This window comes from Microtus oregoni, unplaced genomic scaffold, assembly GCF_018167655.1.
Source record: "Microtus oregoni isolate MIOR12 unplaced genomic scaffold, Mior012 000015F_ref0000493, whole genome shotgun sequence".
NCBI classification, from domain to species: domain Eukaryota; kingdom Metazoa; phylum Chordata; class Mammalia; order Rodentia; family Cricetidae; genus Microtus; species Microtus oregoni.
In genome coordinates this window covers 31,929,307-31,955,136 of record NW_024543074.1, presented here as the reverse complement: position 1 = coordinate 31,955,136, position 25,830 = coordinate 31,929,307, and the positions used below count along the sequence as shown (strand labels likewise).

At 45.2% G+C, this 25,830-nt stretch overlaps 1 protein-coding gene across 3 annotated transcripts in view; it reads right to left on the bottom strand.

Annotated features, from left to right (window-relative positions):
• The window catches only part of Shisa6 (shisa family member 6), a 289,285-nt gene that overhangs the window by 248,457 nt on the left and 14,998 nt on the right, over positions 1 to 25,830 (bottom strand). For all 3 annotated transcript variants that reach the window (XM_041664053.1, XM_041664054.1, XM_041664052.1), the window contains one exon: positions 17,471 to 17,631. In XM_041664053.1, the coding sequence (XP_041519987.1) occupies positions 17,471 to 17,631 (161 nt within the window). The remainder of the gene's footprint in view (positions 1 to 17,470; positions 17,632 to 25,830) is intronic.

Genomic DNA, 25,830 nt, shown 5'->3' with positions numbered 1-25,830 from the left:
GACACACCAAATGGAACGCGAAAGTCTAATCCTAGCTCAGATTTCTAACAACGCATCTGAAGTTACTCAGATTACAAATGCCCACAGACAGGTAGCCTAGCTTGAGAGACTTAGCAGGAAGATTTATCTAGAGGGTGCATGCTTATATTTGATGGAGGGGGCTGATTAAAGTTGAGATTCTGTTGAGTCAGTCCATGCTGACTTCCCATCAGTGAATGGCAACCTATGTTAACAAACTGGTACCACGATCAACAGTTGAGAATGGAGAGCTGAGCTGTGCAGACAGCAGGAGAGGCTCCGTTAAAAGACCAAGACACTGAGGTCCTCCTGACCATGGTCCTAAGGAGCCTATCAACTGTGAAGAAGAGGTAGAGAACGTGTCAGACCTTCAATGAAGAGGGCCTGGTCTGAAGCCATCACCAGACTTCTCCCTTGCAGGATGGACGTCCTGCCACCTGATCCAGTGATTGTGTTGAGCTTAAATAAAATGGCGTCAATGCAAATTCGAGATGCTTTGGAAGCCTAACTCACTACTAAAGGAGCCACAGAAAATAGTGAATTGTCCAAGGGGCATGATTTTATTATAGGGCGTTCTGTTAATGTTATCACATAACCAGAAGCCCCCTTTTCAAAGAGGAAATCTGACGCAAACCCAGGACAGAGAAGAAATTACATGCCAAAGTCGAGGCAAGTGCTGTGCCTTGTCCACACAATAGTTAATGCGTCTTGCTCCTTTCATACTAACAAAAATTATTTGGGGTAGCGATATGTCCTGCTAAGAAAGGGTCAAATGCATCGCTTTTTACTCCTTCTAGTTGCCTGGAATGTCACCATGAAGCCTGGAGGTGGGGCAGCCACTGAAGTCACGAAGGAGCCAGCATAAAGCAGGAGGCCAACTCAGTAAGAATGACAGGAGAGGAGAAAAGTCTAGTTCCTAGAAGCCACGGCTGAGCTATTCCAGAAACGGCCTGACCTTTACAACTGGTTAGCAAAAAAGCCAACCTTTCTTTGTGAATCACTGATTGGTCAGCTTTCTGTTACATAAAATTGAGAACGACCGCAAACAATGCAAATTATTCCACTCCATGTTGATGGGGCAAACATGTCCATGGGTGAGGGCGTATGCAAGCCTGTGTTGCTGTGGTTTCAATACAGAGGGTTTTTTGCAAAACACAAAAATGTATTCGTGACTGAACATTTTGTAGAAGGATTGAAAAGGAACTGGAAAGAAACAAACCCCCAAATCCCACATAAGCTACCCAGGTACCTTGGCTCTGTGTGAGTTACATTCTGGGTGCTCTGGGTCACAGGATTCAGCAACATGTTCCAGTGCTTTATAGTCGACCATTCTTGCTTTAAATGCTTTATGACTCAGATGGCTGCACGGTTATCAAAGACATGAATGTATCATTAACAGCATACACAGAGCTCCAGCTTTGCCATGGACTGGTTTCCAGTATGCCTCCATCACGGCAATAGAAATCAGAGGAGTGAGCTCCCCCAGAGCACAGACAAAATCAGGATTGCCAGCCCCTGGGGTTCTGGGCTATTGAAACGCCGTAAGTTTCTTATTTTGATCATGCACACCTTTGCTGGTCTCCTAGGACTTGGTAGCTGAACGGTTCCAGCAGCTATGCACCCCGAATCCGTACCTAGGTTCACAGAGCCCAATGCTAGGGCTGGTGACTTTGTGCCCCAGGAGCCAGCACCACTTCAGGGTGACTAGCTCAGTTTTCCTAATTCAAAGCAGAAATGAATACCGACACTCACTGATTGCACATGAGGCTTCAGACTCACTGCTAAGATCTTCAGCCCATGACTCCGTAGCTGAGGTAGAAACTGGGATAGGATGGCTCCTGAGCTTGAAGACTCAAGTTCAAGTCTTGGATTTATTATCTACTGGCTGTGGGATGATGGTAGAAATGGCTTAGAGTTTCCGAGACCAGGATCAGGATTAAAAATAATACCTTCTTTCTCAATAGATGGACACAATGGGGAACTTAGACTTGCATACCCATTCGTGAGTGCTGAGCAAAAGCGTGTAAACTCACATGTACTGAATTCTGTAACATACATTGTGTACAGGGATAGCAAGCACCAGTCAGCATTTTGTGGGGTCTCTTGGCAGTTCATAACCCTAAGAAACAGTAGATCTATCTTCAGTTACTAAATCAAAATTCTGAAGATTCATTTGATTGCTTGACTGTAACAGTGTATGAGCTCAGCCAGCGGGAGCAACCCAGCTCAGTGTGAGCTGTGCTCTGAGGATGCTCGGGGCCAGAGGGTTCAAGTGCTTTTTAAGCCATGCTTTCTTGTTTAAATGTGTTTTGATAACCTAAATAGCAGTATGCCTATCAAAGAAATTAACGTGCAGGTAAAAAGCTTCCTATTTAAATAGCTTCAGGCTTAGGAGGATTCGCTGATCAATTCTACAAGGAGTCTGGGATAGAGAAAAGAGAAAGGAGCACTCCACACACAGCATGAGGTCGGCATTACTCTGACAACTTGTCAGATGACAAGAAAATAGAATGGCACAATGCTTAAGGACACAGTGGCAAACAACACTTAACATTTTAACAATCCAACCTAATAATAAATCCAGTAAGACATTTTGGCCACGTAAAGATTAACCCATGAATCCAAGAACAGTTTAGAATTTAAAATCAGTCAATATAATTCACTCTGTTAGATGATGGGAAGGAAAAGCCTTGTGCCATCTTTGAGGATACAGGAAAAGAATTTGACTTAACCCAACATCCGTTACTGTCTAAAATCCTGCACAAACTATCAACAAAGGAAACTTTGTCCTCCTTATAAAAGTCTCTGAAAAAATGTAGAACTAAGTAAGCATCACCAAATCAAAGTCGCTTCCTGGCTAAGATCAGAAACAAGCTGCCACCACTTTGGTCCAGCATTTTACAGGCAGCCATTGCCAGTGCAATAAGGCAAGAAAAAGCAATGAGAGGCTCCTGGGTATGAAAGGACAAAGTCAGTCATTAGCTTTGGTTATAGGCGATATCATTTCTGTGAACACAATCCCAGGAACTCTGTGAAACAGCTAACTGAATGAATGAGACGAGTGTGCAGGTTTGCGGGTTATGAGGTTATTAATCGTGTTTTCTGTACTAGCACCAAACAGCCAAAAATGGGAATGATCGGTGGTTTGTAGAAGGCCAGGGTAAACGTAGATGCAAAAGCTATTCTCGTTCTCATAGTCTCCCTGAACAATCCTGGCAGCCAAAGGCCTTGACAGCCTGTTTCCAGTTCTCTTCTCTGTCTCTCTCCCCACCCCCACCCCAGTAAGCACAGTGCTCCCACAGGGCAGATCTGCACTCCCCCATATGAAGCCTAACTATCTTGAGGGTTTCCCTGAATTCAGTCCATTCCTACCTTAGTAATTCCCTCCAAAGCGCAAAGAGAGTGACCTTGATCTACCCTTCAAGGTCACTCTCAACATCCAACACCTCTCAAGCTGCCAGTTTGGACCATTTCAGACTCTGGCCCAGTGCCTGCTATGCAGAAGGCCCTCCACAAAGCTTTGGAGAATCAATGAACTCACAGCGTGATGGCTGTTCAAATGGATTCACATGTTAGAGCTCTGATCCGTGGGACAAGTGACTTTCATTTGTGACCCCCACATCATGCATACTGGCTCCGGCATGGTCTGCAACCTCAGCTTCCAAATGCCTGAGTGTTTAATACTGGGGATAAGGGAACATGTCTATAGGCATGGTCACCTACAGCATCATTCGAGCACAAATCTGTCTTGACTGAGACTGTACATTTTCCCCAACAGAGAAGCCCATCATCTTTTCCATTCATTTACACTGCATTTTCCAGAATCCTCAGAACAATAATAAATACAATAGCTGATCTCAGATCCATGAGTCTTAATCTACATGGAGTAAATTTTACCCTTAGCAAATCCAATACCCAGAGGCAACTGAGAATAAATTAAAAAGTGCTTCAGCAAATCTTTTTGTGATAACAACCGAAGCAGAAATGGCACAAAGGCTTACAGATTCTAAGGGTCCTGTGCAAGGGTACACATACAAAAAAGTCTCCTTCCTGCTTAGAGATGGCCCACCCAATCTCTCTGCCTCACTGGGGCCTACAGGTAAGAGGAGACTGGCCAGCCCTAGCTACTCCTCCATCCTTCCAAACTCACTGAGAGCTTCTCTCACAGGAAAAGCAAGGGAGCTAGGTGTTTGCCCAGAGAGCCAGCGTCTGACTGATAAAGAGAGCCTCTTTGCAGTTCTTGGTCACAGTGACCTTAGATATGTGAATGAAAAAAATAACAGGGGGTTTGGAAGTAGGACCCAGGCAGGGAAGTGGAAGGAACTTGTCTAACAAGCCAAAGATGCTACCAAGACAAACGGTTTGACCTTGACCTAGAAAAGACGCCAATCATTCTGTATTTTTGCCCCCTCTCCCCGGCTAAAAACGGGTAATGCTGTTACTGACTTCCTAGGAGTCTCACCCTGGAAGCTCCCCAGCTCTCTAGCCCACAGTCATAGAGAGAGAGTCTCCATCCATGTACATTGGCTATCTAGACTCCGGACGGAATGATGAGGTGAAAGGCAGTGAGTACTTGGTGTTTATCGGGTTACTGGGCAACATCTCTGCCGGTTTCCAGCAAGTCAATGCAAGAGTTCCCACACAGACAGAAAAGCAGCAGGGCTTCTGAATAACCTCTCTGCCCACTACTAAACTCCTCTCCTCTGACAGCCACATGCCCTGTGAGGCTGCAGCCTTGGTGTTCTCACTGGGGACCAACCCACATGGTTGTAGGCAAGGGTTCATGGTACAGGGACAATGCTTATGACAAAAATCCAAATGGTTCTCTTAGGGAAGAGGTCCCCACCAAGTTGTCCAATCTGCTGTTTGGGTTTCTTTATTTTTTTATCTTTTTTTAAATTTTTATTTATTTATTTATTTAACTAATTAATTTTTGTGTGGTTTTTCAAGACAAGCTTTCTCTGTGGCTTTGGAGCCTGTCCTGGAACGAGCTCTTATAGACCAGACTGGCCTCGAACTCACAGAGATCCACCTGCCTCTGCTTCCCCCTGAGTGCTGGAATTAAAGGCATGTGCCACCACCGCCTGGCCTCTGGTTTCTTTAGAAAAACATGAGGCTGCTTCACGTGTGCCCTGCCACACCTCGACAAGGGATCTCCCTCCCCAAGTCATTGGCAGATGGCATCCTCTGCCTGCCTCAGTCATGAACATGGCCTTACCACCCCACCAGCCTCCTCTAAGGCCCTATTTCCTCACGTCTCATTCTTAGAGGAAAGAAATGGCACATTTATTAAAGTGCAGGCTTATCTAGTTCATGCCAGATCTAAGCTGCTGTGATAAGTCCCTGAGCCACACGCACACAAAGTGAAACTCGAAGCTTGAATTGTGATCAGAAGAAAGACGTAAAGGCTGGAAAGGAATCTCACCCTGTAGGTTGTGGGTTCCACTCCAGGGGAGACTCTTCCCCTCCCCTCTAGAGGAGGACAGGCTAGGGCTGAGGCACAGACCTTCTAGATTAGTGGTTCTCAGCCTTTCTAATGCTGCAACCCTTTAATACAGTTCCTCGGGTTGTGGTGACCCCCAAGCGTAAAATTATTTTTACTGCTACTTCATAACTGTAATTTTGCTGTTGTTGTGAATCATGTTGTAAATATCTGTGTTTTCTAATGGTCTTGGACAATTGCAGTGAAAGCGTCATTCAACACTCCCCAAGGGAACCAGTCACAACTCACAGGTTAAGAACTACTGTTCTACATGGTTCTACCTTCACACATGTCTTATTCAGGAAGTTGGCTTCACTCAATCCTGCATGCTTCTTAGCCGAGGCATGCTGCCTTCTCTTCATACCTGAGGAGCTGAGATACCTGGAACCAGGACTGGAGACCCCCAACCTCCTAACAGAGATTGGAGGAGGCCCTCAAAGATGAAAATGGCAGCCTCTGATTGGAGGAACATAGAGGTAGGGACTCTCCGAGAGGTCTCCTCAGCTATTATGGTATTCCTACAGGGCACTGCTCTGTGGGATTCATGTCACCATCTACAATGAGAGAGTAAGACACCTTGGAGCTATCGTGCTTACTCTTCAGTGGCCACTGGCGTGCCTAGGCTGAGCATCAGAGTCCTTTTGAGGATACAGCTGTCTGAGAGGACTGTGGGAAACAGAGGTGGCCACAAATACTCGTTGTTCTGGGGGATTTTTACACCACACTTTCTGGTATGAAAGACCACCCAGTCTCCTTCCCAGCCACCTGTAACACAGAACACTAATTGTGTTCCAGGAGATATTTTCCCCCACTCAGGACACCTCCATTTTAACTTTGATGCATCATCTAAAGATCACTGACTACAGTGACACACGGAATGTCAGGGCTGCTTTAAGCAAGGATCTGATCTGTAAAGAAATAGAGCATGGAAGGAATGGGATAGGGGAGGGGGCTTGGAGGGGCCTAGAGAAAGGAAAGGGGATGAAAAAAGTGATCTAAGAGTATGGTAACTACAATTATTATTTTAAAAAAGAAAAAGAAATGGAGTATTAGCCAGGCCTAGTGATGCAAACCTATGAACCCAGCTATCTGGGAGGCTGGGTCAAGATGATTGCAAATCCTGACCTACCTGGGCTACACAGTGAGTTTAAGACTAACTTGGTGAACTTTGTGAGAGCCTGTTTCAAAATGAAGAAGAAGAAGAAGAGGAGGAGGAGGAGGAGGAGGAGGAGGGATGGGAATACAGTATAAGGTAGAGTGCTTGTCTGATGTCTGGTACTTGTCTGGTGCTGCCAAGATAAAGGAGAAAGAAAAGGGCGTCACATTGTTTTCCTTTTCTTCTTGATGCCTGGAATATACACATGACATGACACAAAGCTGCATGTTTTGGACACCAGAGTGATGAGACAGCAGGAGCCTGGTGAAGGAATGCTATTCCTGGACTGATTCCTCCTACAGCAGAGAGAGGTAGGCCTCTTCATTGTTTAAAAAACTATTATTTTAGGTGTTCCATCATTGCCAAGCACACATAATCGTCACTGACGCAACCAATACATTAAATATGAGCATTTTTTTCTGTCCTTTATTTAATCAATAAATAGTTATCTAAGGTCTACCAAGTGCCAAGATTTGAGAAAAATATATTGGAGCCTGAGAATAAAGTAAGCATCTTAGGCCTGGTCCTGTGCTAACAGCACTTAGAACTGAATGAATGACTCATCTGTTTTGGAGGATGAATAGAAGAGACACACGTGAATATGATTAGGCCCAGATCTCTGAAGGAAGAAATTCTGTATTTATACATGATAGTGGAGGTAGGGGGAAACTCTCTGATTGTTCTAGAAATAGCTGCTTGAGAATTAGAGGTCCAACTTCGCTCATCTTCACATGCGGGCCTTTAGATTAAGACCTCTCAGCTATTCACTTCAAGTCCTTCTGTAGATCCGACCAATCTCATCAGCTACTCAATTTGGTCCAAATATTGGAACCATCTTTAGCCCCCATCTCCTCTAGCATCCCTTACATAGCCTCCTACAAATGCTGTCATTTCTAGCATAAAACAAATCTCAAACTCTTTATCGATATTGGCCATTGAGAGCAATGGCCAATTTTATAAATCGGGTCGTTGTATTTATGTTTACATAAGGGAACCATCTTGAATTGAGGAGCTCCAGGGTAAGGCAGTTTAGGAAGGAAGGGTCATGATACAGGCCACTGATGCTCACATGATTCAGTGACAATGATGGTGATGGTGGTGAGCGATGACAGTGATAGTAGTGGTGATGGCAACAACGATGTTGATGGGGACTGTGACGACAATGAGGTCAGAAACACAGCTGATACTACTGCAGCTAGTGGTGAAGAAGATGAAATCATAGTGATGATAGCCATAAAGGTGATGACAAAGAATAGGACCAGGAAGAGAAACAGACACTGTAGAATGTTAAGAACTGCTAAGGCGATGTTGGTGTTCACTGTATCATTCTGGCAAATTCTCCATTGGTTGACAATTGTTCAAATTAGGAGTTTAAAGCAAATGAACAAGGCAGGGAAAAATATCCTTCTCAGTCCGCCACTGTGAGCATCCTAGTTCAAACCTCCACCTCTCTCCTACCATCCAAATGACACACCTTCCAACCCACCCTGGGAAATGCCAGGACCTTGGGGCTTTTGTTCCTTTCCATATCTCCATACCCAACACCCTGAAAAGCATCCAAAGTACTTCTGAATGAGCAAAGGTATCAGCGTCCCTCAAGACCCTTCCCCTCTTTGTCCTGGCTGTCCCTATGCAGCTAATGAGAATGTGGTCCTTAGGTCACCTGCTCTAGAAGCTTGTTACCCTATGTCATCACAAGCTTCTCTTCTAAGTGTCCTGGGAGGGTATTTCCTCACTTGCCCCATTGTTACAAGCCGCATGCTCATGTGTCTCCCCTGCATACAGGACAATACACAAGTTTAATGAGGGAAAAAAAATACTTCCCCACTTGAGGCAGCTCTCTCTGAACGTACACAAAGTTCCAGTTCCTTCCTGGCCTTTGTTTTAATTCTTCAATCACTGTAGTCTGTTGACAGAAAATGACAACCAGTCTTTCCAGAGGAATCAGTCACTGTTCCCTTTTCTGGGCCTTTATGTCCATAATGATCCTCCCCCTCTAGGATCTTGTCCTCAGTTCAGCATCCTCCAGGGATTCCTCCTGCATCCTCCTGACCATTCAGTTCTTTTGCTGCTCCTGCTCCAAATGAAGCTGATGGTGGTATTGAAGACAGCAGTGATGCCTGCCCTGACCACAGCAGCCTCCCTCTGAATTCTTTGAGCTAATGCCTATGATTCTGATGGGGACCTGTGGGGACCAGTACATATTTGGTTGAGGATGGTCTTAAATTTAAGTTTCGAAAGCTGTATGATATGCATCTTCTTGTGCCCAAGGGAGTAAGATTTGCTCAAAATACAATGATTCATGCCTGGATTGAGGTGGTTTGGTGCTGCTGTCTTCACCACCTCTGGGTCCCAAATATCCTTTTCTCTGTATGTAATAGGCCTGGCAGGAAAGACCTCTAAAGGTCACTGGGTTAGAGGCTGGGATCTCCTTACTTTCAAGATCACTGACCACTGTGTTGTGAGCATGCTTTCCAAGTTCAAGTCTTAGAACTCAACCTCCCCAGGGTAGCTATTTAGAAGGTGCCCAATAGGAGGTATCTAGGTCTGAATTTCCGAATAATTTCCTTGTAGGACCAGGCTAGCTTTCACATGAGTTCTGTCTTCTCTTCCACACACATCCATGCATTCTTGGTTTTCTGTCATGGGTAGAGGCAACAACAGACCATGAAGATGCTTGCACTGCTCTATTGCACTTCCCAATCTCCAGAACACGGACCTAAAAAGACTCCTTCTCACCACTGGAATGGGCCCCGTCTGTAACTCTTTACAACTTGTGTTCTGGAGTCTGTTTGTCTGTCTGTATTTATATAGGACAGCACAGCTTCCTCCTGACTACACGGTCACAGACAAGTAAAAGCTTCTACTATTCCCAAGTCTCCACTTCCTCCCCTGTGAAATGGGCACAGTTGTGGTTGAATCATAAAGTCCTCTAAAGAATGAAATAAGTCAGCCCATGGGGACGCTTTAAAAAGTCCTCAGGCTTTCCAAGTCTAGCATGAGTATGAATGTCTGCAATTAGTACAAGGAAACTCATGGCCAGGAAAACAGGCACACACCTCTCCTGGTTCAGAGACCGAGACTTCTTGACTGCAGTCTAAGGACATAGCCATTTCCATAGGCACTGATGTATCTCTTGCTCATAGCATCAGCATGAACCTGGGACTCCTCAGTTTACCTGCTGATGCTCCTGGGGACCTAGTGGGTTTTCAGACACAAAGGTAAGAATGTGGGTCTCCTACTTCCTGAACAGTCAGTATACAGCCCAAGGATGTTGAGCCCTGAGCCAGGCCAGAGCATTGAGAGATGCCCTAGGAGTCACTAACACACTCAAGCCTCAGGACACATGTGGTGAGTGTTTTCCATTGTCTCTGTTTACAGATCAGGAAACTGAGGCACAGAGTAGTCTGCTAAAGAAAGAAAGACAAGAGCTTGCATTTGAACTGACCTGACACACTTTATGGGGGTGTCCACAATGCCAGATCCTGTGACCCAGATGCCACTGGGAAGAAGAGGGACATAGAGTCCTAAGATGATGCCTGGAAGGAGAGGTGAGGCTGAGGAAATGGACCAGAGGAGACTACTCCAGACAGAGCAGAGGGCGGGATGCTGCTGAGAATCAGAAACCACAGGGTATGCACCCCCACAGGAACCAATTTTGTGCAGGAATCCAGAGTGTTGATCACTGAGAGAGTGGTCTGGCACAGTTGAAGATCCAATAGGAATCAGCTTCAGGGACACTCCTACACCTAAGCTATGCAGAAGCTTGCTGGCCCTGTTCCAATGCCTAGGCTGATGCTGTCTGGGCTGGACATACTGGGTGAGACTTTAAACTCCACTATAGATACTAGTGTACCACTCTGCCCCTCTGCAGGAGAGTGCCCTCCTCAAGGGAGATAAGCAAAGGAAACTCTTTCCCTGGACCATTAAAAAAAAAAAAAGATGGGTTAGGTACCTTGTATGCCTGGTGGAGCCATTTTCCAGCACCTAACAGTCAGAGATCAATCCTCACATGAAACAGAAGCCACACTCTTGGCTGACCACTAAGCCCTGCCTGATGGCGAGCTCACCTGTCTGCTCCCGCATACAGCCCTCACCTTTATTCATTCCTCGCTCATGCTGGCTCTCTGCTCACGGCAGCTCTGTCTCTGTTTCAGGTCCTTTGTACCAGCTACTTCCTCTGCTTGGAATGTTTTTGGTCCAGATGTCTCCATGGCTGGGACCTTGTCAGTCAACTCAAATGCCACCTCAGGTTCCGAACACCACTCCCTCTCCTCAGCAATGCTCTGGTACCTCTCCTGACTGTGTTGTGAGCATGTCTCTCTCTCTCTCTCTCTCTCTCTCTCTCTCTCTCTCTCTCTCTCTGAAAGACTGACCTGTTGGCCTCACCTCTCCTCCCAGGCAGTGGGAGAGGCTTTGCACTGTTCACCACCGAGACTTGAACTCAGGCGGAGGCTAGGTTCTGCTGACCTTCATGTCAGCTCTGTTTGATGGAGTAGAATGTGAATCACTAAATGACACATGTGTTTGAACACTTTAATAGTTGCAAAATAAAAAGAGGTAAAGAGTCAACTTCAATACTTATACTTAGTGCTCACCAGATTCGTCTGCAGGGACCAACACACTGGCCAAAGCATACTTTGACTAGCATCCTCTTCATGCCAAAAGCTACATTTATATGTTGGATGCTGGGATTTCCATTGACACTGATGGTCACCCATGTGACCCCTGTGGACCTCCATTTGCTCACAGATCAGGAACAGCAGGTCGGGGCAACCAATCTCAGCCACCCCAATCTCTCTGAGGCCATCACTCCAGAACAAAACATCTCTGTTCCTCCAGGTGACCAACAGAAGGAAGATCCTACTTCTCATCTGGATAAGATGTAGAGGATAGCTAGATGTTCCCCCAGAGTTCTAAAGCATAGCACATTTTTCTCACTTCATAGTCAGCCCGAAGGCTGGAGCAAACAAAAGACTCTGGAGTATCTGGCCCAAGACTTCCATAGGGAGTCTCTCTTGGTAGAGAGTGAGCAGAGTAGGGCCCTATGTAACAGCCTCTCTGACATTCACCATACAGGCAAAGCTCCAGTCGATGAGTCAGCCCCAACAGGGGAAAGGGACTAAGAAACAAGCTCGGGTCGTGGAAACCAAGACCTCTATTCAGCTAGTACCCTGGAACTAGCTTCATGTCAGTCACAGCAGCAAAGGCGTACACAGCACTTCACAGAGGGTGCAGAGCGACCTAGGAAGTGTGCAGCCAGTCCTACTCCTTGGATCCCTCCGACTGAAGACCGCATTGTTTTGCCTGTGGTTTCTATCAAACAGGCACCTGGCAGCTAGAGGCTTGCTGGTGGTAGTCTTGATCTGAGGAGCACATAGTGGCGGCGAAGAGACAAAGCCTTCACGTATACAGAGTGAGCCTTACATCCTGATAGAGACAGGAGCCAGGAATAAGTGAGCATACAAATGACCTTAGGTGGTGCAGGTTCTCTACAGACAGTAGAACAGGCGGTGTAAAGAGATGAGGAGTGCACACAGGCCTGTCTGAGTGTTTATGTCACCGCCCAAATGTCTGCTGCTGGGAAATTCAAGGCCATGCAACAGAGAGGGACAATACCTTGAGGTCAGAATATACAGAACAAAGGCCTGGGAGATAGTGAAGTCGGTAAAGTGCTTGCCTTTGCAAATGTGGAGACCTGAGTTCCATCTCAGCACTCCTAGAAACCAAGTGAGTTCCAAGCTAGTGAAAGATGATGATACCATAAATTGTCCTCTGGCATTTCACCTGTATATACATGAAAATCTCTCTCTCTTTCTCTCTCTCTCTCTCTCTCTCTCTCTCTCTCTCTCTCTCTCTCTCACGTGTGTGTGTGTGTGTGTGTGTGTGTGTGTGTGTGTGTGTGTGTGATAAGAAAAGGGCAATCAAGGGAGTGAGCATGACTGGAGCCAGTGGAGAGAAGCAAGAAGGCAGTTGGATCTCATGTCAGGCTCCCACGGATGGTGGGACAGGCCACAAAGGGCTATGGCAAAGCAGTCCCCTGTCAGCTGCTCGGTCTTTACTCTCAATCCCTAAGACATCAACCCTCACACTCTGTGGCTCCCTTAGTTGACCATTCAAGGCTGTGGCCATGACGATAGGCAGATGACTGCTCCTTTATAACATACAGTACATATTTAGACACAGAGCATAAAAATGCACTACCTCTGGCTGGTGCCACACTTGATCCTAGATGTTGGAGAGCAAATTCTGGAATATGACAGAGTCTATGGCCAGGGAGGATGGCCTACTATCCACAGACAACCCAAGACAAGCTCTTCAGGGAAAGCCCAGGCCAAGTCCACGCACACAGCCTCCACAGCTTCCCTCTATGACAATCAAGCCTCCAGGGTCCTGACCTCTGTGGATCTGCAAGCCTGAGTCTGATCTTAGAATGATTCTGCATGGTCTTCCTGTTAATTCTGGTGCTGTTTTCTCACCACAATCTTCTCAGATGCACCTTTACCTGCTCTCTCTCTCTCCTCTGAACCGTTTCTGAATCCTCCACTTCCTAACCATATCCACCAGGAGAGAACTTCTCTATCAGCCCCCTAACCTTATCCCAGGGCTTTGTCTGGACCTTGAACTCCACACACTTCAAAGGACTTCCTCCCTATTTTGGTGGGCTCACTCCAGAACTTGCTTCTCCATCTTGATCACGTGAATGGTAGGGAATTTTTAAAACTAGTATAACAGCGCTTAGGTTCTACCTCAGAGCACACAAATCAGAATCTTCACAATGGGAGCCAGGCAGTATAGTCTCATAAACCTTTTATGATCCCAAGGTGTAGCCACAATTAGGAATTCAAACCAGCTCCCATCAGAGAGTTGCTGCTGGTCCATGGACCACTGATTGAATAGTGGGGCTTCATAGGCAGTTAGATTTCAAAAGTGGGGAGACAAAGAGGCATCCCTAATTTTCTAGCCCCAAATAAATGCCTATTGTGGAGCCCCTGTGAGGTTGAGAAGATGTTTCTTGGGGAAAATCTCAATAAAAGACTCAGAGATTAGAAAGTCCCATAGCATAAAAATATTACAGGATCCATTCTGTTATGTGTGAAGTACTGAACAGAGTACTTAGTACATAACAAGGGCTCAATGCATGATACTTATGCTACATGGGTTAGCATATTCCATTATCACTCAAGGAACTCCACTCCAGTCCTCAAACCAAATGAGCATGAGCTGTCAACTTCCCAAACCCTGATCATGCCAGACACAGCCCCACAGATTCCACCTGGCCTTAAAGACTGCCAGCGTGTTACCCTCAGTTCCTTCATGCATTTGCTCTGTTTCCCAGGAGCTATACATACACTTCCTCGTGGCTGATAATGAGTGTTTGCTACAGACAGAGTCTGTCTGAGTGCTCAACCTGGTTTAACTTGCACCCTGAGAACAATCTAGACTGAATGAACTAGCAGCCCCAGTGGCTGACAAGGAAATTCAGAAGGGCATGATCAGAAACATAATACCTGAAGGTTTGCTCCAAGCAAATCCATGCTTCCCTTGCTTCTCAAATCCCAATTGCTAAGCTTTTTCATCAACATACAGGGCCTTGTTCTGCAGGTGAGAGAGTCTGAGGTACCGCAGGCCCAGCAGGGCTCACGAATTCCCAGGCGACCCCAGGCAGCTGATCCCAGGACAGACAGCACATTGAGTGGCAGAGCCACTGCACACTCTGATGCCCGCCTCCTTAATGTCCCCCTAGGACCTCTGCCACTTTACTACAATCGCTGGGCGGTTGATCTAACGAGTGGGAATATCACAGTAAATTTCCACTTTGAACATTTGCCCAAAGTTTTGTTTAAGTGGTGACTCAAATTGCAACATTGTGTGGCAAAGGACAGCAGCTATTTAGAAAAGCATCCTGTTTGATATAAGTACAGAAGATGTAGCTTGTTTGTGAAATCGCTTGTCGTACTTTTCAGCTTCACCACGGAGAATGCTTCCCAGGCATTCCCATCTCAAAAAGCTAAGTGGAGAGTTGTAATTTGAAAAATACGAGGAGGGATTTCTTGAAACAGAAAATTGAGTCATGTAAGCGCTGCCTTTCCTTCTCAGCTCACTATATATATATATATATATATATATATATATATATATATATACACACATACATATATACACAGAAGGAATGAGAAAGGGTACTTAAGGGCAAACCAAGACTACTCATTGAATAAGTAAATGAGACAGAATAAAAACTGAACAGAAGGGTGAGAATCAACAGTCAGGCGCACTTTGATGCCTAGGTACCCAGAAATTCCAGAGTCATGGGCACAGTCCTGGGAGAGATTGACTTCAAATGATGAATCTTCCAATATATAAAAATACTCGTAGCTGGCAAGAACATTCAAGTTAGTAATGGTGTTCAGTGGGCAATCCCCAGAGTCAACTGATTCTAAACTTTGCACTGAAGGGACTTTAAATACCTCCCCTATTCTCAAACCACACTCTCCACATTGATTAGGCCATGATATCTGAGAGGGGTTCTCGGGTTCCCTTAATGTTTCCTATAGGATTCCAACATGTAGCCAACTGGGCAATTGGGGCATTCAGTGTCTGTGCTCATAACAGGTCAGGATCCAACCAGACCAGTGACTCTGCACCCACTCACTCTGTAGACTAATACACTAATGTCAGCCTCATCTCTAGAAATTCCTCCTACTTTATGGCGCTTGGACCCCAGAATTTTGCTATATCCCCAGGTGTTTCTAATGTGTACATAGCCTGGTAGACGGCCACGGATCCAGGTGCTTCTGCCAAGATTCCTTCTACTGGTTCCATGTTAAAGATCTAGGGTATTCAAGGTGAGACTGCACCTGAGGAGTGTTTTTGTCCAGCAGATTCACTCATCTTTACTTGTAAAGCAGGGATTCCTAACTGTGGATCCCTTGAATCCTTCACAAACTATTGGCTGATTGTCTATGTGGCATTCATAGACATACATATTCAGAGAATATCTCTAGCTTTTGTCAGATGTTCAAAAGATTTAAGACAAGGGCTGGAGAAATGACTCGGCAGTTCAGAGCACTGTCTGCTCCTCCAGAGGTCCTGAGTTCAATTCCCAGCAACTACATGGTGGCTCACAACCATCTATAAGAGGATCTGATGCCCTCTTCTGGCATGCAGGCGCACATGCAGAGCATTCATATGTAAGATTTAAATCAGAATTTTTAAAAGAGTTAAAACTATTGTCTTAAAGGCAAGAACAACTTGATAGATTCAAGAGAATTAAAATGTAAATGGAATAAATTTGGTCTCCGTTACAATTAGGATTTAAGCATACCTATTGCCTGCCTCCTAGTAGTTGTATGCCCTTATTGCAGGCTTAGTTCAGAAATCTGGATAAAGAGACAGATGTGAAGATTCCAGATCCAAGTACCAAAGCAGAAATCGTGTGCCTGGGAGTGGGATGAGCACTAAACTAGCTGGTAATTCTCATAGGGAGATAACTTTACAACATATTGGTAAGGAGGCTGTTCCTTCAGATACTTTACATCCCTGTTCCTAGCTGGGGAAGGATAGAATGGTTTGTTGTTTTTTTCAATAATGACTTCTGTAAACAATTTGTCTTAGTTTGAATCCTGGTGTTCTCTTACTAACCATGTGACATTGGGAAATGTTGGTTAAATATATATATATATATATATATATATATATATATATATATTTCTCATATAAAGTGGGAGATAAATACCTCCAAGACAGCTAGAAAGAATAGATAATAGCATACCTATAAAAGTCTCTGAGTAATATTTAGACCAATAGCCCAATATATTACTGGTATTTGCAGGTTTGTTTTCTTATTCTTATACCTTATTGATCTTGTCCAAGTTACTGAGCTTGAATTTCATTCACTAACCCATTACACAAAGAATCTTGCCCAGTTTCCTTCACAGTGTTATCATGATGAAATAAAAAAAAGTCAAAGGCGCATTCAGCCCTCCACATCTACAGGTTATGCATGTAACTGCAGATCCAACCAGCCACACAGTTCAACCCAACAGGAGTCATCCAACCATGCATCAAAGCTATTACCCCAAACTGGACCTTACTGAATAGGTACACACTTTTTTCTCATCATTATTCCCTAAAGTCCATGGCATAGTAAGTCTCATAATGTTAGTGTCGTAGTAGATTTTCTCAGGAACCTGGAGATCATTTAACGTATACAGTAGGATGTGTGGTGGCCCTATGCCAGCACCAGACCATTCATGTATAAAGGGCTTGAGCATCTGTAGAAGTTGGCACCCTCAGGTGTCTCAGCTCCAGTTTCCACATATATAAAAAGACACTTCATCCTATATCCAGAGAACCTATATCTCACAGGAAAGGGTCACCCTAAAATGCAGATACCATTGCTGTCCTTAAAAAGGACTCTGGGATTCCAATAGCTGAGCAGTTTCTGTGTCAGAATGCAGCCTTTGTTCCTACACATCTGGCATCCTGGACAATGCCAAACCTTCCTGTCACATGGGTAAACGGGCAGCCATACTTCACCATGGCTGCTGCAAACTCTACTTCACATTAGAGAATCACACCAGTCACTAGAAAAATCACAGATGGGCCACCAGTCCTCATCTGTCCCAGACCTGATCTCTCTCATACCAAGCCTTCACAGGAAGACAGTCCCCAGATTCTTACAAAAGCCTGTCACGTCTATCAGGACATCCACCACTGCACAGCGCTCCATGACCAGCCCAGTCAAGGCAGAAACATCACTAGAACCTCAGAAAAGAATCAATAAAACTTCAAAGTGACCAATTCTCACTTACCTGGAGTCTGCTTAGCTGTGCGCACAGGGGTGTAGTGGTTTTTCGAGGTTGATCGGACCGGTGTGTTCTCTTTGGGAGAGGTATCGATGGCCGAGATGGTTTCTCTTTCACAGTGTGCTATGGGGATTGGTCCCTGTTGTCTTAGTATGTCAGCCAGAGCCCTAAATAAGGAGAGTACACAGTGAGCCTCGCTGATTGGGTGCACACAACCACAAAGACGCCAGCTTACTACCATAGGCATTCTGTTGAATGTTTGAAAACCTGTAGAAGGAGCCAGAGATAAAGTCTATGAGCACTCAAAAGATGGTTTCATTTGCCGCTGGTCTACAGGGGTAGAGGAGAGAGGTTGGCATGACCCAAAAATGCTGTGAGCATAGTATCTTTTCCTACAATTTATTCCACATCTGTAAACAATAAGCCCTTTCAAAACACTAGTTTTCCTGATACCCATATAGGCCACAACAGCATCCTCGGTATCTCAGAACGACCCGGGCTGCTGGTCCTCCAGTGAAAAGGAGATCACTTTCTGTCAGGGAGCCCAACCTTTCCGTCCCCAAATACATGCCATGTAGCATGTATTAGAAATTGGTGACTCACGGAAGTGTAGCCTACAGCTCCTGTTGCAAAGAAAAGCATGTCTTAGGTGCTAAAACAAAAAACATAGATCAAAAAAACCAGGATAAGCATCAGGACGCATGGATGGTGCAGACATGCAGTTTAGAGCAGGAGGTATGTGCGCATGGGTAGACACACAGCGAGACTGCCAGGGCAGACACTCGGTGACCAGAGCTCCGGCTTTATTGACACAGACCAAGCTTCAACTTCCAAACAGGCATGTAGTGGGGACTCGGCAGACAACAATCACGGCAGAGATGGGGTAGGGTGGGGTGCCTACTTCTGTCCTCCAGGAACTCACAAGTTAAGACAAGTCCCTCTGCCACCAGGTTTTAAACAGGAATCCCTCATTTATATGTGACATGAGATACCCACTGGCCCTGGGAAAAAAAGAGACACTTAGGACTGATGGAAGGGAACAGGAGGAGCATGTGGCAAGGCACAGCAGACCACTCCCGGTCAGTATCATTCCAGTTACTGGCAAAGCCCTATGCCTCCAATTTTGCATAAGTAGAGACCAAACTCTCCAGTCTTCTCGGGGTCTCCCTAAGGCACGTGCCTTCAAAGCCTCTCCCATCTGAGATCTCCCAGCCCTTCCCACGATTTCTTGTATCCCCATGTCCAGCCTCATCCTCATGAAAGTGACAGCCACGACACTTGATGGATATGTCTAAGGCGAGCTGTTTCTTTCCTCTGCGCTTCCTGCGACACAGTGACCCTGCCTTGAAGAGCATCAAGTTGGCAATCTTATCATTTAGCGGCACTTATACAGCAATTTCACATTTTCCAAATGCTTTCCCCTAGCTGGCTTTCCATTCTCTCAGCCTGTCAAGAAAGAGCAGACACGCAGACACTCTCCGCCTACCCCGTTCGCTCTGCTGAACTAGCAGCGAGGGCTAAGACAGAAGCCAAGAGCTCTACATAGAAACCCAGCAAGTTTAGGGTCCAGGCTAGGGAGCCATCATTCGGGGCCTGGGAAGAAGGGAGGCATTGCCTAGAAAGAAGGTCACAGGAGAGGTCCAACTCCCAAGTCTGCCACTCCTGAGCCATGAACCACCAGTGAATCTTAGTCTTTGACACAGAAATTTAACAATTTTTCCCCATCAGTGAAATATGGGATTTATACAAAGACAAACTTTAAGATCCTTCCTTATTCTAAAACTAAATTCTTTCACGTATCTTTTTCAACTGCACACCCATGTTTGGTATCTTCATTCCTTCACCCTTTTAATTCTTAAACACGCCTTCCTATCACCTCTCTGTGGTTAAAAAAGACTGAATTACAAATTATGATAGACATATAGGTCAAAGGAATATAATTGAAAATTCAAGCACAAACTCCTACATTTATACTTAAATCTTTTTCAACAAGAAAGACAAGTGTTAGGGCTGGAGAGCAGACTCAGCAGTTAAGGGAGCATGTTGCTCTTCCAGAGAAGTCAGCTTCGGTTTCTAGCACTCAGGTTGGGTGACTCACAACTATTTGTAACTCCAATTCCAAGGGATCCAATGTCCTCTTCTGGCCTCCTTGGGCACACATATGGTGCACATAAATTTGTGCAGGCATACCCTAATTAAAAAACACATCTTTTTTTTAAAAAAATTAAATAAATAAATAAAACTCCAAATGTCATTCAGTAGAAAAAGAACATTTTTCAAAAAAGTTGTCCTAGAGCAACTAGCTTTCCATGCTGGAATCTTAATCTCACATTACATACAAATACATACAAATCAATTCAAAGGGATCCTACACCTAAATGTGAATCCAAGCACTACATACTCTTAAAATACAAATGCAAATCATCGTGGTTTCTTAATTTGGTGATGATTTCTTACACGTGACACTGGAAATACAAGCAACACAGCAACAGGAGAATACGTGGAGATATTCAAAATATCGGTATCTCAGAGGAAACCATCACGGGAGCTGACAGAATCCACAGAATGGGAGAAATACTTGTGAGGCATATCTCATAAGAAGCTGTAGAGATGATTCAATAGTCAAGAGCACTTGCTGCTCTTGTAGAGGACCGGTGCTCAGTTCCCAGCACCCACACAGCGGCTCATGATCATCCATAAGCCCAGTTTCAGGAGATCCAACTGATGCCCTTCTGTCCTCTGCAGACACCAGACAGGCACAAGATTTACACGCATGCATTTGGAGAAAACACTCATACACATAAAATAAATTCCAAAAAAAAAAATCTACAGAAAGAACCTTGAAAGTTGACAATAAAACACTCCTTGGTTTTAAAATGGATGCAAGATTCAAACAGGCATTTCTCTAGAGTGATGGCACCACTGATTCTTAGGGAAACGGCCCATAAAAGTCACATTGTGGTGTCTATGCATACCTTTGCAGACAGCCATAACCGAACAGGCAATTAATGCCAATACCAATGAGGATACAACCGTGACTTCTTCACACTCCGGTGCTGGGGATATAAAAGCTCAGCTCCTTTGCTAAATGGTTTAACAGTTCCCCAAAATGCTAAGAACATAGCAAATGTGTGGCCCAGCCTACTCCTAGGAGAAATGAAAACAGACCTGCACAGCACTTGTGTATGAAGAAAGTTAATGGCATTATGAATAGTAACAGCCAAAGAGCAGGAGCAAGACACATGCTCATTGGTTCATGGCTGGATAAGCAAACTGTGTTGTGATCACACAACAGAATATTAATTGGTCATAAAAAGGAAAGAAGTACTGATAGACACCACAGCATGGAAGTACCTCAAAACACACCCCTAAGTGAAAGGAGACACCCTGAAGCCTAGATTTAAATAAAGAAGCAGGCTGGATACACCTATGAAGAAAGGGGGCTGCTATAGGTGTGGGCTTTCCTTTGGAAAATAATACAAAAAGTTTAAACAATGGGGCAGCTGCTGAAGACAGAACGTCTACAAACCACAATCTTGTACATTTGGAAATTTAAGGATGAATATTCCATTAGGTAAATTACATCTCATTAAAGCTAGTACTGAGGAAACGTCTCACTGATTTACTTCCCATATGCTTAGAGAGACTCCTGTCTACTTTTCCGATGGCCAGGGGGGAAGAATGGAGTCACGTGGTTAAACACATGATGAGCAGGACTGCCTCGACATGAGTGACTCTCAAGAGTCAAGTGACTGTGTTCCCACCTTTCTGTCCTGGGACAGCTGGCCATATCTGGAGACATTCTGGTTGTCCTGACAAGCAAGGTGAGAAGTGCTGCTGGTGTTTGCCCTGTGACACCCAGAGATGGGGCTCAATCTCTTGCAGTGGACAGGATGGCCAGCCCATCATGACAGTTACCAAGAGTTAACAGTGGTGAGGTTGGGGGGGGCCCTAAGAGAAATCTGCTCGGAACTGGGTGAACTAAGTGGCTAGTTCTATAAACATCCAATCAAGACTGAATGCCAGCAGGTCTGGGGATACAGAGAGGCTAAAGACTCTAAGGCGAGTGTCCTTTCTGTTAGAGTCTCCATAGCTCCTCAAGTCTTAGCACTTGCCTGGATGTGACGCACAGAAAGGAGTAAGGTAGCCTGTCCGATGCCACACTTTTGTCTACAGGGGAAATATAAGTGGGTTTTCCTGAGAGTTGTCCATCTCCCACAACTGTGGGGCCCCTAAAGTCCATCCCCCAAGAAGACCTGCTTAATGATCAGCTCCCTAAAGAGCAGTGGGCTCAGTGGATCTAATTGAGTGAGGTCTGACTAGCTGCTTGACAGTGAGTTAGAACTCTGGGCTACAGCTGACCTAGACCATGTGATTATACGAAACTACTCCAGAGTGATCGTCTGTGGCCCGATAGGCTAGGCTGATTGGAATCTCAGTCCAGTGGGAAAAATGGTGTTTTAGGTAGGGTTTCTATTGTTGTGAAGAGACACCATGACCACAGCAACTCTTGTAAAGAAAACATCTAACTGGGTGGTTTGCTCACAGTTTCAGAACTTCAATCCATTATCATCATAATGGGGAGCATGGCAGCATGCAGGCAGACATGGTAGCTGAGAGTCCTACATCTTGTAGGCAACAGAAAGTTGAATGAGACACTTGGAAGTATCCTGAGCATAAGAAACCTCAAAGCCTGCCCCACAGTGACACACTTCCTCTAAAAGGCCATACCCACTCCCTAATAGTGCCACTCCCTATGAGATTATGGGGGACAATCACATTTAAACTACCACAGGTGAATTGGCTAGAATATGTGTTTCCCAAAGTCCCTTTATAGACCTCCTGACCACATGCAATATCCACGAGGGAATGATGGCCAGGCGTAAGCTCCTGGTCCCTATCAGGTCCTTAACATTCTTCAGAATTCAGCCTTTTCCCCGATGGAGGAGATCTGAGCAGTGTGCCCTGTCAGCCCCTCGTCCTGTCCATTCCCTCTGCTCAGTGACCTCCCTCTTTGCTCTGGTTCTTCTCTACCTTCCATTCCTCGCTCTCCAGGGTGTTTGATAAATATTATTCTAATTCTGAAATGTGTGATCCTGGTCTCACCTAATTAATTTGGATATGCCAGAGGAAATGGGTTAAGGCCTGAGCTACTTTCTAACCACAGGAAAGAAATCTGGTCACGGAGAAAGAACTGAGGAGGCTTTGTAAGAGTGGGCAGCAACTTTCAGGGACTTGGGGGGACCAAGCAGACGAGGAGGCAAAAGAAGAGGGAAGAAACAGGTCAGGGCAAAGAAAAAAATAGGAGTTAGAGCCAGAAGAACATGAAATAAGGAAGTGGAAGAGGGAGAAGAAGAGGAGGAGAGAGGAAGGAGAGACCCAGACCAGAAGCCAGACAGGGAGAGAGGAGACAGAGAGAGAATCCAGTAGAAAAGGCAGGAGAAAAAATGAAAACCAGAGAAGGGAAGGGAAATAAAGAGAAAGCCATTCAGAGTGGCTTCCTGCTCGCTCCAGCTGGGCCTGCTAATTTAGCAAATGCCAGGTGATATCTGGGCATGCAGAAACAATTAGCAAATGAGTGATTTGGGTCAAGTTTATTTGTTTGCTTAAAATCTCGGGTAATGTTGTCAATGGTCTCAAGGAAATGTGGACAGAAAGCTTTTTCAAAAACACATTCAGAGACAGGAGAGGGAACCAGGGAAGGGCTAGAGAAAAAGAAATTCGGGAGAGACACAGAGAACTAACCAAGTGAGGGAGCAAGGGCAAGGCTCCACCCCGCCAGGAACCTGGTGTCCCATCATAGGTAAGGACAACAAACGCACTTAATTTAGGAAGTTGGGGAACACCTTCACCCCCAGTCCTCTTCCCCATCCATCATACCGCTGCACTATCTAACATATCAAGCCAAGGAACTCTTTTGCCTAAAAACTCTGTTTTCTTGCTGATTTCCCTGTTCCTTCTTCTGATAGTTTCCTGTAGCGCGAGCTTCTTGGAAGGAAGGCGGATTAATTGAGAAACAAATCCAAGTCTGATCCCTCAGCCAGGAAACATGGGCCCTCCTCAGTCCTGGGCCTTGCACTTAGTCATCAGGATGGTGGAAATGCCATCTTGCCTTCTAAGAGCACTTAGTGTCTACGTGTGTTTTCCTGCCTAGCCCCCTACCTTTGCTTCTAGAACTGTGACCTTTACAGCTGTAGTACCCAAAGTTTTACTGAGGATTTAAGGCTTAGAGTTCACTCAGCACTCAAACAAGATGGAACAGAAATCTGAAGTCTGGACTTGGTGACTTGGACCTGAGCATCCTTTGGTACACAGAGACCACCTCTCCTATGTATCTCACTTTCTTTCCTCCTCAATGATTCTTTCTGCTCTCCCCAGAAGGGCTGGTGCCCTACTTTGCTTTTGTTTTTTTTCTTTGTCCTTTTGTTTTTTTCTGAACTAAACACCATGACCCAAAAACAACTTGAGGAGGAAATGGTTTATTTGACTTATATTCTAATCACAGTCCCTCATTGAGGAAAGCCAAAGCGGGAACCTGGAGGCAGGAACTGAAACAGGGGCCATGGGAAAATCCTGCTTACAGGCTTGCTCCCCATGGCTTGCTCAGCTTGTTTTCTTATATAACCCAGGACCACCTGCCCCGAGGTGACACCATCCAGCCTAGATTGGGCCTTCCCACATCAATCATTAGTCAAGAGAATGCTCTCACAGGCTTGCCTATGAGCCAATCAGATGAAGGTCCTTTTCTCAACTGAGGTTCCCTCGTCTCAGATGACTCTAGGCCTTGTTAAGATGATAGAAACTAACCACTAGGGTCTGCTGATTTAGCAAGTGCCAGGGGATAATATGTGAGCATGCAGAAGCTATTAGTGAAAGTCTGGATCAAGACCAGTTACTCACTAGCTTGAATATCTACTGTATGCACTTATCCATCCATTCATTCCACCCACCCATCTATCCACTGACCCATCCATCCATCCATCCTTCCATACGTGTCGCCAACCATTCACCCACACATCCTCTATCCTTCTTTGTCTCATCCATTGACCTATCCATCCACTGCATTCATTCATCCACTCATCTACCTCCCACCCACCTATCCATCCATCCATTCACTCACACACATCCATCTATCCCATTCTCCCCCATCGATCCACCCTTCTTTCTTTCTAGCCCCTTAATCACAGTTTTTCCCTCTTAGGTCCCTATCATGGTCTCTGAACAAGAGAACTTTAGAGAGTATTTGATCTTTAGCCAAAAAACCCGAGCTGGACCTCTGACCTCAGCTGCCTCTCAGCCACTCAGGTCTATTTGTCACCATGAGTCATTAAGACCAACAACTTTGAACACCAGCTAATCTTTTGGTCAGATATAAACCTTAAACAGGCACGACTATACTTCATTAGATCCTGGCTCTGCATGAGGCCAGAGTAAGGAACCGACCCAGTTTGAAAGCAAATGTGGCAAAGGAACACAAAATGAAACTTTAGACCTTACTTTCCACTCGTCAGGAGATAGATGGTCAAAGCTGGGTCCTGTGGAATAAGTGAGAAGCTGGGACCCCTCATGTCACCTTATAAGTCCTGGGTCTCTTAATAACATTTTCGTAGGGACCCCAGAAATAAGCCACGTGGACTTTAGCAGCAGCCTGAGCCGCATCAATGCTTCAGAAGGAAGAAAATATACTCAGTCCAGTAAGTTGTTCCACAGGAAGAACAAGACCAGTTGGACGGTCAGACCCCAGTCACGCCCTTTCTTCTTCAGGGAGGGAATGGGAAGAAGCTGATGGTGCTGAGGAGGTATGATAAAAGGCTAAGGTGATGGACTTGTCCACGAATAAACTACTGCAGCTCATGTCCCAAGTCCTGAGGACTAATGGGAACACTCCTGTTTCTGAAGACATTTCCCAAGACATCCCTGACTCATTGTGTACCCTAAATATAATTAATTCTTTTCTCTTGTCACTAAGAAGTTAAATGCTTGATAAGAGGGACCATCAACCTCACTTTGGGTCCTCTTTGCAGAGAAGGCAAAGTAGAATGCACAGCTTAGGAAAGGGGACTGATTCTTGAAGCTGCAAGGCAGATCATGGAAGTTGGTGTTGGTTTTTCCCTGTAAAGCTCTGATAGCTGCTTCTTTTACATTTCCCTAGAAGTGATGTATAAATGCTCCATTCCACCTAGGTAAAGGATTCCAGTTATCTGAGTCGCAAATAACTGAGTTCTTACTGGCACTGAACTTGAGGACAAGCTGGCGTCCTCTTTGACCTCTCCTTTGCCTTGCTCTTCTAGACAGTTGGAGTGTTTTTATCCTCCAAAATCTGCAGTCAGGACAACTGAAACGAACATATTTTTAATAACCTCGGA